The 14,842-nt window shown below is 43.3% G+C and overlaps 1 protein-coding gene across 3 annotated transcripts in view; it reads right to left on the bottom strand.

The window, feature by feature from the left end:
* RAVER2 (ribonucleoprotein, PTB binding 2) overlaps positions 1-14,842 on the bottom strand; it is a 93,852-nt gene that overhangs the window by 20,778 nt on the left and 58,232 nt on the right. For 2 of the 3 annotated variants that reach the window (XM_043963460.1, XM_043963459.1), the window contains exons 4-7: positions 12,325-12,516; positions 10,205-10,331; positions 2,598-2,683; positions 21-125 (exon numbers count right to left, since the gene is read on the bottom strand). In XM_043963460.1, coding sequence (XP_043819395.1) covers positions 21-125; positions 2,598-2,683; positions 10,205-10,331; positions 12,325-12,516 — 510 coding nt within the window. The remainder of the gene's footprint in view (positions 1-20; positions 126-2,597; positions 2,684-10,204; positions 10,332-12,324; positions 12,517-14,842) is intronic. The other variant, XM_043963461.1, reaches the window with a different exon arrangement.

The raw sequence follows: 14,842 nt of genomic DNA on the forward strand, positions 1-14,842 counted from the left end.
TAATTAAGTAATACACTTACGCTGTTTGTATGAACATTCTCCATCTTCATTAGGTGTTTCTGGGCCAGTTGTAAGTAAGAGAGATTCTGCAGCAATAAGCGAGAGCTATTGCTCATAACTGAATTCTGTTCAAAAAAATTATGGGGGAAAAAGTCAACTTAACCAAGAATTCTCTTACAACATATGGTGCTCACCAAGACACCGAAGTAACCAACAAACTGGATGTAGCCCAATGCATTCTAATGCCATTCCCTTTTCATTTAGATCAGAGGTTCATTTACATAAAAGTATGTTTTCCTCAAAATGTCAATTTTTCTAACCCCTTTATTAATTATTATTATTATCTGTAAAATATAATATGCATTAGGAAAGGAAGGAAAATGACTGACCAAGGACCATGGAAACCCGCCCTATTACTGATGCCCTGGACTTTCAATTCTGAGAGACAAATGGGTATACAGAAAGACAAGTAAACACTGGGACTTTGGGGGAGAGGGTGGCCACACTATACCAAATTTTTCCCATGTAGAAGATAAGAGTACGCAAGGAATACTCCCTACCTGTGGGACTCTTTGATATGTCACAACTTTTTTTTTTTTTTTTTGGTGGGGCAATGAGGGTTAAGTGGCTTGCCCATGGTCACACAGCTAGTAAGTGTCAGGTGTCTGAGGTTGGATTTGAACTCAGGTCCTCCTGAATCCAGGGCCGGTGCTTTATCTACTGCGCCACCTAGCTGCCCGCTATGTCAAAGCTTCTAATGAACAGGTTGTGCTAGGCTTCCTACAAATCTATCTATATCCATGATCCCGTATGACTCACTCCTTGTTAGAACCAAATCCAGACAGTCATTTGCCACATTATCTTGTGAATGGCACTAAAAGGCAACAGTATTTCTAATAAAGCAGGAACCATATTTCTGTTCAGTGCCATTTGTATTAAAGACAAATTGTATCAAATACAGACAATTATTCATGGGGTAGATGTTAGGAGCTAATTAAAATAAATTTGTGAAACTCAGCTCCAATACTCGGGCACCATTTTCACAAAAGTTTTCCAGTTGTTAAAACTATTGACATATTCTTGAAGGCATTAACAACTTTGCAACTCAGAAAGTGAATTCAAGTGAATAAGCGATTACTTATTAGCACAAGAGCCAGCTCTTGGTTGTTCGGGGTTCGTTTTGATTTTTTTCAGCTTTACTGAGACCCAACATCAGGAAGGGTGAAACTGATCATAGCATTCACGGACCACATGGAACCCTGACCACACCTAGCACCTTTCAAGGTGTGCTTAGCATAATGCCTGGCACACAGTAGGCATACTTATTGATTGATTGAATAGACATGATTTTTAAAATTTTGATGAAGTTCCCGATAAGGCAAAATAGTGTACAACTACAAACAAGGAACCACAATGAATAAAGTTCTAGGCCTGGAGTTAGGAAGAGCTGAGTTCAAATCCAGCCTCAGACTTACTAAATGACTGGGTGAGCCTAAACAAGTCACTTTACCTCCAAGGCCCTAGGCAACTTTCTAAAACTACAAGTTGCAGAGGAAGGGCCACCTTGCATTACAAAAGGGAATTTCCTCCCTTGGAGTTCCCCATAGTGATGAAATCACTGACCCAGGCCCTGGTGCTGATTGTGCTGGTAGGGGTTTATCCAAAAGGCAATCTTTTGATGGCTAGATACAGAGAGTCCCAAGTCATTCTGTTTGGCAGAAAGAACACTCTGATACCAATCAGCCTTTTCGTCGGCCTCCTCACTGAAATTACAGTTTAACTTCAGACTAAGCCAACAACTGAAGTTGGGATCTTCATCAGAACAGCTCAGAGGAGGTACAGAATAATCCAATTGGGCTGATATGGTTGGCTGGCTGGCAAACCTTCCTGAGGCCACTCAAGAACAAAAGGCCCAGCATGCTGTGCGGCCCATACTCTGAACTTAACGTGGGTCTGTACTTCTTGGGAATAAAGGTGAGGGACGTGTTTACTACTTTGCAAGTTGGGATTGTTTTTATCCCTTCCATAGAGCCAATTCTAAGAACACTTCCCCATAATCATGCCTTCTGATACCCTGGAATAATAACACAGTTGGAGTTAAAGCCTTGCTGGAAACAGCCACCATTTTGAGTTGGCCTTCCTCCTGACCTGCTCTCCCAGGGCCAAATCGTAAGCAGCGAGCTTTGGTAACAATAGACTTTCACATTTTATAGCAATCAAGAAGAATCTCATAATTGAATTACATTTTTCCCAAGCGATTTCCCTTAAAAATAATTTTATTTTTCATTATGATAAAGTTGAAAGGTCTTGAGAACTTTAGCAGTTAATGACAAATAAGAGCTCCTTAAAATCAGAAAATCTGAAGCTCTTTAGTTCTGATATGCCTGGTGTGGTGGACAATAGCATGAAGGGGAGAGCTGGAGTCGGAAATACCTGGAGTCAGCTCCTGCCTCAGACAGTCACTGGCTGTGTGACCCTTAACTCATCAATATCCCAGGCAAATCTCTGTAAGCCCAAGTTATCCACACTTTGCCAAACAGGATAGGGAAGAGGAGATGAAGCACCCAGACCAAGGAGACCACAGGTCTAGACCATACCTGGTGTATTTTATTCAACTGCAAAAATGCAGGCGTGATGGATGGGTTCACCAGATGAGGCAAAGTATGAGGGGCTCCAAGAATTGCTGGAAGAAAAAGTCAAATTTCAATTCCATGAAGTAGCTAAAATTCTCATAATGCATGAAACAAAAAGAGTCATGAGAATAATAAATAATAAATTAATAAGTCACAGGAAAATAAAGTTTAAGAACAGACGCACCCTTATAATTTAGAAGAGGAAGGGACTTTAGAGACAAATCCATCCCCTTCATTTTTACAAATAAGGAAACTGAAGCCCAAAGGAGTCAAATGACTTGCCCAAGGTCACCCAGCTGGCGTCAGAGGTGGAATCTATTTATTTTCTTATTTCAAGTCAGACTATTAGAGCAGAAAAGTGCTCCCAGTGACCACTGAGTCCAACTCTCTCAACTTACAGAAGAGGACAAGGGGGAGGTTCACAGAGGTGAAGGGCCCCTCCCAGAGTCTCAAAGGAAGCACGTGGCAGAGCATGGACAAAGCCTGAGCAGAATTTGACTTGTTTGCCATTAAAACTACAGGCCAGTTGAAGTATGGGGTAGGATGGACAGGTGGACAGAGAACCAGACCTGGAGTCAGGAAGACCTGAGTCTTTACAGATATCACTTCTAATACCCTCCTGGCTCTAAATCTACAATCTTGAGACCTCTGAGGTTCCTTTCAACTTTGTGATACTTTGATCCTGCCTCCCCTCCCGAAGCCCTAAACTCAATTCAATCCAATCTAATAAACACGAAGCACTTAGTATGTGTGGATTGCCATTTGAAAACACTGAGAAACTTCCAAAGTTAAAGGGACAAAGGTCACTGGCATTACAGAGCTTACTCTCTGAGAGGGACTCGCCATAAACAATGAGTATAACACAAAAGGATCCATAAGGGCATTAGAGATAAGGTGTGGAGCTGTGGTCCTGGGAAGGCTTCCTGGGAGGAAGAAGCGCTGAAGCTGGCCTTTACAGTATGACTCCAGAAGGGAGGTGGGCATCACAGGTACACGTCCAGCCTGGCATAGAGGTGCCAAGGCTAAGGGGTGTCCAAGGGCTGCCGGGGCGTCCAGTCTGACTGGAGCACAAAGTGCATGGAGAGAAGTCACGGGACAAAACTGGACCTGTGAGGAGGTAGCGGCAGCACAGCCACATGCTCTGGAGGACAGGGTGGGGGGCGACTTTCATTAAGGAAACAAAAGGAAGTCACCAAAAGTTTCTGAAGCAACAAGTGATGCTCTTAATTTGAGCAAAGCATCTGGGAGAAAGGACAGGGAGAACTGAACTTCCTTTTGCCATGCCATGTGAAGCTGGACACAATAAAGATTCCATGACTGGTCCCCCAGCTCTGCCCTCCTTTGATAGATGCAGAAGCTCTGGCCTGGGGATTTTGCCTCTGGGTCCCACAAAGGGCAAAAATACAGAGCCGGGATTCAATCCTGGGTCCTCTGACTCCAAAGCAGGGGCTCCTCTTACTACCCCACACTGCCTCCACAGTAGTACAGACTTGCCCATTCATTCTGTGGCTCCTTGGGTAAGCCTACAGCATACTTATTACTTACAAGGCTCGACCCCCACACCTATGGAAATGACCAAAGTAACGAGGATCACAACACTGTCAGCTAGAAGGGACTGCAGAGCCCAGCTAGGCTAATACCTTCATTTTACAGATGGGGAGACTGAGGCCAGACCAAGCTCTGCTTTAGAAAGATTAAGCTGACATCCATGAGTAATGTATTGGGGCTGGAAACCTATCGAGCAAGTTACTGCAAGAGTCCAGAAGAGGAAGGCAGGTGTGAGCCTGGAGAGATTGAAGAGAAGAAATGACTGCACAGAGTGAGGCTAATGAGGGAGAGCAGGAGGCACACCAAACAAACAGGTTTCCAGCTCAGCCGCAGGGGCGGAGCCAGTAATGGAAATGGAGAAATGGGCGGAGAAAGGACAGGAGTTCACTTTTGACCATTTCCACTTTAACTCTGAGTCAACCATCCGGATGTGGCTGGAAAGGCAGGACTGGGGCTGACCCTATTGGGTGCTCACTCCCAGAGGCCAGGGATAATTTAACTCCCTCTGCAGCGGTAAAAAGCAAAGTGCTGTCTGTTTGTATGTATGTCTGTGTGCAGTCTGTGAGCATGTGCACACACAGGCATGTGTGCGTGTGAGGAAGTGAGGAATCCAGAGAGTCAGCGTGTCAGGCTTTGGGATGGTGGTGTCTGAGTACTAGGTATATCCTGAAATGAGCATTCTGAAAAGGAAGCACACAGACAGACACCGAAAAACCAATAGGCGAATCACACAGTGTAAAGAATAATCTCTTTGGAAGAGAGCTGTTATTTTTCCCTAAAGCAAACAAGCTTCAGCCACTTGCCAGGGTAAGCCATCATGGCAGGCACTAGGGAACCCCGCCCAGTGCAGAGGCTTTGAATGGCAAACAGAAGATGTTAGACTTGCCAAAGCTGAAGGAATAGGTTCCCCCTGTTCCCCTCCCCCTTCCTTTCACTCTCCTCCTCCCCCTGCCTCCCTTCTCCCTTAGCTCAGTCCTTAATTCTATTGTAAAGTTTACAAATCCCATCATGCTATGGGACACATCACTCCTGCCTCCACCCTCTAACTGGTTTTGTCCTCCATGTCACTGAGCCCCATTGACTGCCCTGAGAGACAGAGCTTTTGGGTCTTCTTTGTTTTGTTTTGGTTTGGTTTTTTGGTGAGGTAATTGGGGTTAAGTGACTTGCCCAGGGTCACACAGCTAGTAAGTGTCAAGGGTCTGAGGCTGGATTTGAACTCAGGTACTCCTGAATCCAGTACTCTATCCACTGCGCCACCTAGCTGCCCTTGGGTCTTCTTTCTAAAAGTAGGATGCAGATCCATGGCCCCAGGTCAAATGGGGAGCCACCCTTAGGTAATCTTTCCCATCTCTCAGCCCTAGTGGCTCCCTCTAACCTGTCACATCCAACGGAGCAGGAAGGAGAGGTCATGGGCTTTGCAGTGGGATCCTGGTCAGTGACTTACTCAGCACTTTATAAATGCTTTCTATTTGCCAGGCACTACCTACCTAAGCACTGGGAAAACAAAGGGAAAACCTGCCAGTGTCCTCAAGGGACTTACATTCTACTGGGAGAAATTGTACATACATGATGCCTACAGTGGAATTGGAAGGCAATAATCTGAGAGAAGAGAAGAGCAGCAGGGGCTGGGTCCAGAGTGGGAGTCATCATGCAGCATCTACCCCACAGGCCACTGCTCTGTGGGTAGCCAGGGCAGCTGTTGTTGCCACTCACGTTATTCTGAGACCATTAAACCTTTCTGTGTGTCTGGCAGCTACGATTGTCATCTGCACCAGGGTTTTATGCGAGTGAGATTTATGGAGAAGGTCTAGCCCATATTTGGACCAATATAGAAAATCCCTTCTATTCTAAAAGAGACTCATTCACGGAGTCACCAGAGCCATGGATCCCAAACAGAAGTTTCTATTTTCATCAGTCAGATTGATGTATTTCATTCTCATACACTCATCTGTGCACAAGTTAGGTCTCCCAACAGAATTCTGCTCCTTGGCGGCAGGCAATGTTAGCTTCTTGTTTTTGTATCATTGGGCCTGGCACAGTGCCTGGCTTGATCAACTGCCTCCATTCCTGATCATCATTTTCACCCTTTCTCAAGCTTAGCACATAGTAAACATTTAATAAATGCTCTTCATTCATTCATTCATTCATTCATTCATTCATTCATTCATATACCACCTCTTACATGAAGCCTTTCCTGATTTCCTCAGATGCAAGTACCTCTTGCTTCTGAAAATCACCTTGTTTTTACATACAACCCTCCCCACACCCAAAAGAATCATCTCTTTATCCACAACTCCCTAGAGCCCCCAGTCCTGGTTCTCATGCCATTCATAGATCCTTCCTTCTCTTTATCGTTAGTGATGCAAAACTATGTTCTTCAAAATGCCCAACCCTGCTACTGTTCCACTAGTGGCCAAAGGGAGTCCCTGATCTACTACCCAGCTAATAGAGCAGATGAGGGGAGAGGGAATTCCTTTTCCCCCTACAATGGAGGGAGGTGTTTTCCTAGAATCCAGAGTTAGAGCCTATACACGTGTTTTACTCTAGTAACTATTCCACTTGGTGCCTTGCTTAAAGAGCATCACTGAGATAAATTTCACTTGAGATGCATAAGGGGTTAAATCAGCTTTTGAGAGTCAGCTGGGAACCTATCTACACACTATCTATAACAATACTAAAGAGGAAAATGCATTCCAAGTTCCAGACGATTGACTTAACATAGAAACTTTTGGAACACATAGTTCCTTAGCTGGCAGGCAATCATATATGAAGACAATGATACATTTATTCATGGACCGAATAGTGTTGTTAGAAAGTAGTACCACTTTGATTGTTTTTGACGGAATGCCTTTTTCTGAAAGTAAAGGAAGAAGAAAGAAGAAGAAGACCTGCAACTTCCCAAAGAAAAGGTGCAGCCAAAGTCTGACCTTTGCTAAAGTAAATAAGTAACACTCTTCTGTTAATCATTATCAGCTGTATAAACATATGCCAATGACAAAAATTATCTTTATGTTTTGAAATTTATTGAATGCAAAAAATACTCCACCTCCACCCTCTAGGAAGTGCAGCCCAGTTTGGACCCCTCCAAAGCATCATGGTACCAATCTTGTCCATCTGTTTGGCAGAGAGAACCAACTCAGACTTTTTTTTTTTGAAAAGGACACAGATAGAAAAACTGTGAAAGCAAAGGATAAAGATGAAAGTGTGGCATTGTCCTATAAGAAAAATGTTAAGAGTATCAAAGGCAGAATGCACAGAAGTTGGTAAAGAAAGTAGTCATATGAGGAAGAGAGGAAGATGAAAGAAGGAATGGGATGGCTGCTCACTCTGGAGAGGACAATGATAACTGGTGGCTGTTTAATCCTGATCTCCTTTGGTGAGGAGAATGATCTTGAGAAAGGAAGAAATGCAACAAGAATCGATGAATGAGTGAATGAATGAATACAAAAATTATTAAGCATTTATTAAGCACCAAGAACTACACCAATCACTGGGGAATGAGAATACAAAGGAGCTTCCATCCGAACAGAGGAAGACAACATCAATCTAGGAGTTAGAGCTGGAAATGAGGTGGGGTGTCAGAGAGGAGGCAGCAAAACCTGGGGATGGCCAGGAAGCTTCACGGTAGCCTGGTTCTGGGCAAGGCAAGACATAAGCCAGGCAATGATACCTACCTTCCCCCAAAAGGAAGGAGATAAAGCATCAAGCTTCTCTGTAGAAGTTTGTCATGTGTTTCGGATCGACCACAAAGTCAAGGGCTGAGAGCAGTGGCAGGTGTGATGGCTGGACCACTGTCAGTCACTTTTGAAAGAGCTTGAGAAGTGGAGATAGTAGAGGATTGGAAAAGGGCAAATACCCTAATTGTCAAAAAGAGGAAGAGAACGCAGGCTGCAGACTCAAGGCCAGTGAGCTTGACTTCAATCCTTGGCCCAAAGGTGGCTGTATTACTGAAAGGATAGTCAGGGATACTTAGAAAAGGAAGCAATGACTAGGAAAAGCCAACATGACTTCACTGAATGGACAAATCCAGGCTAAACTCATTTTCTTTTTTAATGGCGTTATTAAGGTAGTAGGTAAAGGGATGGTATAGTTTATCTAAAGTTTAGCAAAGCATTAAAAAAAAAGTCTCTCATGTTGCTGGGGAAAGAGATGGGCTGGAGCATCATACTGTTAGGTTGATTAGAACTGTACGAAAGGATGTATACAAGGAATCATCATGAATGGTCCTGGGATCAACTTAGAACAAGTTCCCCAGTGTGGCATCTTCAGGGATCTGGACTTGGCCTGCTAGGTTCATCAGTCTTGGATACAGGCATTTAGAGCCTGCATAATAAATATGCCGAGGACCCAAAGCTAGGAGGTAAAACAAATAACACCATGCACAACTGAAGATCCCGATAGCTTAGAGAATTACACATAACCCAATAAGTAAAATTTTGACCACTATGAAGTCTTCCACTTGGGTTCTAAAAATCCAACTTCACAAGTATAAGATGAGGGAAGCTTGACTAGACAATGGATCACCTGAAGAAGATCTGGGGATTTTAGTGTACCTCAGACTCCAGCACCATTTCAAGAAAGAGCACAGCCATGCTTCACTTCCCACCTGGACTGGCCAGACTCCTCCTCTTCCTCCTCCCCTCTTGAAGTTTTACCTCAGATAGGTGCCTTTCCCTTCCCATTTCTGCCATCTCCCACTGGCTAGGTCCCCTTTATGTGCTGCCTTCCTCCATCGGAATGAAAGCTTCTTGAGGAGAGGGAGTGTCTTGCTTCCTGGTACTTGTATCTCCAGTGATAAGCACAATCCCCGACACAGGGTAAACATCTAATGATGCTAAATCTATGTATCTCTGCTTTTATCTGTGTTTCTATGTACATATCTGTGTACCTGCCAGAGTTGGTACTTATGCTACTGTAATAAAAGTGCTACAAATAGCTAGCAAAAATTACAGAGTAATCTTGGACTTCATTGTGAGAGAACGAACTGGTAGATGTGCCTGAGGGTCCAGTGTCACTGGTCTCTGAAAGACCTTGGTGACTAAAGGGACTGCAGGCATCTAGGACCACTGCAGTGACTGTGCACCTCTTAAACCCTTGCCTGGTTAGACTGTATTTGGAGGACAATCGGGTTCAGCTATCCAGGCCACACCTTAGGCAGGAAATTAAGGAGCTGAAGAGGGGGCCAGCTAGGTGGCACCGTGGATAAAGCACTGGCCTTGGATTCAGAAGAACCTGAGTTCAAATCTGACCGCACACACTTGACACTTACTAGCTGTGTGACCCTGGGCAAGGCACTTAACCCTCATTGCCCTGCATTTAAAAAAAAAAAAAAAGCTGAAGAGGATCCAGAGGAGGGAAGGGAGTACGGTAAAGGGTCTAGAGTTTATGTCACATGAGAATCAGTGAAAGGAGCTGGGCAGTATTTAGCCTGGTGAGAAGAGCAGAATCTTAGAGTATTTGAAGGAATGCCATGTGGAAGTGCGATCAGGCTTCCTCTGCTGGGCCCCAGAGGGCAGGATCAGGATGGATGGGCAGAAGATGCAAAGAGCAAAATTAGGCCTCATGTCCAGAAAGACTCCTTAATGAGTGAAATGGTCCCAAAGAGGAATGAGCTGCAATGAGGGGGGACTGGGAAGGCTCCTCCTCAAGGAAAGGTGGAATGTGCTGTAGAGAAGATTCTTCAGTGCATGTGCTTTGGACTGGATGGTCACTGAGGGCCAGAATCTTGAGACCTTCTCTTATTCTTAGAGATTTTTAATATTTACTTATTTTAATGGTTTTGGTTTTGGTTTCTGCAGGGCAGTGAGGATTAAATGACTTGCCCAGGGTCACACAGCTAGCAAGTTTCAAGTGTCTGAGTCCAGATTTGAATTCAGGTCCTCCTGAATCCACTGCGCCACCCAGCTGTCCCCTTTAATGTTGTTTTAAACATAAGGTTACTGATGTGATTTTTCCATCTGAGTACCAAAGTTAACATTAAATTCTGACTCTGGAATAGAATGTATTCTAACAGTTATGCCCACCTGGCTTACCAGCATGTCCATGGAACTGTGGCTGCAGCAAAATCTGCAACATGGCAGGGTTGTTTAAACTCTTCATAATCTGGACTGGATTTGGCTCTGGAAGTAAACCCTTTCGATTATTGCGCATCTTAAATGAACACAGAAATAAGCAACATTAGAACCAAGATCAATGCAAAAGACATCATCTGTTTAATCCGTGTTTGGGGAACAACAGTGTCTAAATCTACAAATCAAATCTTCCACATTTGCATTCAAAACACTTATGGTGTCCATTGGCTATAAGACCCAATCCCAATTTTAAAATAACAGTATTTTTTAAAATTAGAGTTCTATGAGACTTCCTCCTATACAACATTTTAAGACCTTCACAAGATGGACCAAGTACGTGTAAAGAAATTTTCATGGTATTATGGATTTAATAAAAAGATTCTCATAAAACTAATAAATGTTCAAATGAGAGAGGTATAAAAGGAAACAGAATGTAATATTAGAGGCAGAATTCTCTGGCATGACAGGAATACCCTAGCAATTAATAAGAGTGCTCTTGGGATCACAGAATTTCAGCAGCTCAGAATTAGGAGGGAAGAACCTCAGTGGTCAACTTGTTCACATTGTTATTTTTTTCTTTTCTTTTTCTTTCTTTCTTTTTTTTTCCACATGGTGAAAAGCATCTTCAATGAGTGCAGACTCAGCCAGACTCTGAAGACCTCCAGTGAGGGGGCAACCCATAACACTTTTCTAGGCACTTTGGGACAGCTTGGATCTTAAGGAAGGTTTTTTTTTTTTTTGCCTCAAGCTAACTTCACCTCCTTAAAATATTGGGGCCCTGCTCCTAGTCCTGGCCTATGAGGTCCAGCATAAGAACTCTAATCTCTCTCACATGACATCTTTTCATATAACTGAGGACAACTGTGATGACCTCTCTCACTCCCAAGCCTTCTCTTCTCCACACTAAACATACTTAATTCCTTTATTAGACTCTCATATTACACAGACTCGAGGACCATCAGCAACCCCAGCTGCCCTTCTCTGGACATTACCGATGCCTGTCATAACACAAAGAGTCTTGAACAAAACAGAGTAAGTACTCTGGTTGTGGGCACCCGAGGGCTCCAAATGGACACTGACCCAGTAATGGCCTCTGTTTGGGCTTGGTCACTCAGCCAGATCGAAATATACCTTCCTGAACATCTCCATTTTAAAGATGAGCAGTCCAGGAGAGATTGTCAAATGCCTCACTGAAAACACTAGCATCTCCCCTGACCTAATATTGAAGGGGTCGCTAGTCCAGCTGGTATGACTTGTTCTTGATGAAGGTCCTCCGGCTCCAGGATCACAGCCCGCCTCCCTTTCTAAATACTCACAAACTATCCCCTTAATCATGTGTGCCAGAATTCTGCCAGGAAGGGAAGTGAAGCGGCAAGTACATTATTAAACAAAGTCTTATTTCTACTGCAATGATTTCTGGCTTGATTTAAGAAATCATCATTTAGTTAATTACTTATCTCTCCCCAACCCCATCTCCCAAAGCTTGCTTGCTTGTTTTCTTGCCGGGGCAATGAGGGTTAAGTGACTTGCCCAAGGTCACACAGCTAGTAAGTGTCAAATGTCTGAGGCCAGATTTGAACTCAGGTCCTCCTGAATCCAGGGCTGGTGTTTTATCCACTGTGCCACCTAGCTGCCCCCTCCAAAGCACTTTTTCAAAAGCTTGTGACAGAAGGCAAATTGAGGCAGCTTGTCATTGTGAATAGTCCTGGATTTGGAGTCAGAAGACTTGAGTTTGAATCCCACCTGAGACACTGCCTAGCTATGTGATCCTGGGCAAGTGGCAACTTTTCTCTGTCTCAGTTTCCATATTTGTAAAATGGGGGTAATAAGAGCACCTCCCTCCCAACATTGTTTGCAAACCTTAAAGTGCTGTATAGATGTTAGCTATTACTGTTATTATTGTTGTTTAATAAAATAGAATGAATGAAAGGGAAAACACTTAGATAACAACAAGAAGTCATCATGGCTAGATGAAAGTGAGACCAATACCAGTTAGCTACATTGTGATCTGTAAGAAGCAGTTGTTTCATTTCTGAGAAATTTTCTGCATTTGCAAATGCAACATTTCTTACCATTCTTTGTGCAGCAATGAGGGCTGCTAATGTACTTCGTCCAGATGCTCCGGGGGCACAGAAGGACACCTGGACCTTGTTTCCCTTGATGGTCATCCCATCAGTCACCTGCTGGACATCCTCAGCGTGTTCTGCAGTGTCATATTCAACTACTGCAAACCCGCCTGCATAGCTCCCTTCATCCTGTGCCAACTGATGCAACACACATTTCATTTGCAAAGAGGTAATTGAGAACTGCTCTAAAACATTTGTTTACAAAATGTACCTGGTTTAAAAGCTATTTTGCATTTTTCAAGGACCAAATGATTTGGGGTTACGATGCTGACAGACTGAGCAAATCATTGTGGGTAACATGCTGCCCACGAATTGGTTTCTAAAGGCTGTATGTGAGCAGAAATGAAGATGTTCTCTGGAGAATGAGGGAATACAGAGACTGCGAGAGGGATAAGTGGGAGCCTCCAGGACACAAAGAAGGCCACTGACATATTGGTATGGATCCACAATGGAGTTGTGATAGAAAAACATGGACAAGAATTAACTGAGAAGATGTGGAAGGTTTGAATTTCTATCTGGAAGGCCAAGGAACAAGAGATGGAAGATGCAAAGAGGAAAATCTAGGGCTAGGGTAGTTAGGAAAATGTCCCTAACAGTTATTTCCAAAGTGCAATGGTCTGCTTCAAGGGGGCTCCACCATCATTGGATGACTACAAGCAAGGGGAAGGGGGAAAGGAAATAAGTATATATTAAGCGCCTTCTGTGTGCCAAGGCACTATCCTTGAGTACTTTCTGAATATAATTTCATTTGAGAGCTAGGCTAGATAACCATTTATTATTCAGTATATGATAGCGGGGCTTCTTTTTCAGGTGTGATGAGATGGCTAATGAGCTTCCTTCCCATTCTGAGACTGGGCAGTAGAAAGACAATACCCATAGGCAGTCAAATGGTCCAATAGGTAGTGCTGGGCTTGGAGGCAGGAAGATCTGAATTTGAATCCTACTTCAGGCACTTGCCAGCTGGGCGGTCCTGGGTGAGTCAACCTCTCTCAGTCTCAGTTTCCTTATTTGTAAAGTGGGGATAACAATACCATCTACCTCACTGGATTGTTGTGGGAATCAAATGAGATAACATCCGTAAAGTGCTTTGTAAAACATTCTGTAAATGCTAGCTATCACCCCCATCACCATCATCATTCACATTTCTCTCAGTTGTGTTACCATTTTAGGTCTTTCAAAAAGCATAATTACAGCCTTAATATAATGACTAGTACAGGTTTTCCCCCTTAATCTTCACTTCAAGTACTGACCATCATCTTAAGGTCTAGATTGGCCATTCCCATTCTCTAAAGAGCCTATCTTACTATCAATACTCAAAAATATAGTAAATAACGGGAAAGCCAGAGGTGCCAAACTCAAATAGAAACTGGGGTCCACTAAATGCACACAAAGATCTGTGGGCTACTGCAAATGGACAATAATATCTCCATTATATTTTATTTTTATTTATTTTGTTAAATAACTCACAACAGCACTTGAATCTGATTAGAAAGAATGCTTGACCCCAGTGCTGAAGAAGGGCTCAGAAAGGCTGTCCAAATGCCCTTCTGCTTCTTGATATCAGTTCCATTTGGTTCAGGGAGAGAAGGGGGGTGATGCCATCAATCTTGTTTGTTTGTTATTGGTAGAGGGAATTTCCTCATTCTTATTTCTACAGCCTAATGAAATTACAAGTTTATAGATGGAGGGGAAAAAAGGAGGGAAAGAAGAAGGAGGGAGGGAGGGAAGGAAGGAAGAAGGGAGGGAAGGAAGGAAGGAAGGAAGGAGGGAGGGAGGGAAGGAAGGAAGAAGGAAGAAAATAAACTTAGTACACACAGACATTTATTAAATGTTTGTTAGAGGACTGTATATTAAGTCAAAAGTGCATTGACTCTGGGGATTTGTTTTGGTATTTCTTGCTTTCACCCTATGAATTTCTATCAAAGCCTTATTCCAATTCCTCATTGGAGTGTGGAGGTAACCCTTGGTTCTCCAAAGCCACAGCAGTGGGGGGCAGATCCTACCATGCTCGGCAGCCTTCGATCATGTATTTAGTGTGGGAGTGCACCTATTGTCTAAGGACCAGACTAGTCAAATTCAAAGAGGGTCACCATTAATCTGGCCTCAGGGGGTTAAATATTTTGACCCAGGAACACTCAAAGGCTAGCATCTAATAAGTTGCATGAGGGTTGTATTCTGGCCAACACTGAGAAAACTATACATCCTTATAACCCTATCATTTTTATGAACAGGGTAACATAAAAAACCCACAAACAAACAAACATCAAAAGAGAATTACTGGGTTTGCCATCAACTCGAAGCCTTGAGTGGCTTGGTGAGGGTGTTCTTAAATACTAGCAGGAAGGCCGTCGAGTGTACATTTCCTACTTATTTACTAGAAATAACTTGTTTGACAAAAACAAGAAACATCTTTTAGACTTTTTCAAGTTAGATGTTTATCAAACCTCCAATGAGAATTGGAGGT

This window comes from Dromiciops gliroides, chromosome 4, assembly GCF_019393635.1.
Source record: "Dromiciops gliroides isolate mDroGli1 chromosome 4, mDroGli1.pri, whole genome shotgun sequence".
Classification (NCBI taxonomy): Eukaryota; Metazoa; Chordata; class Mammalia; order Microbiotheria; family Microbiotheriidae; genus Dromiciops; species Dromiciops gliroides.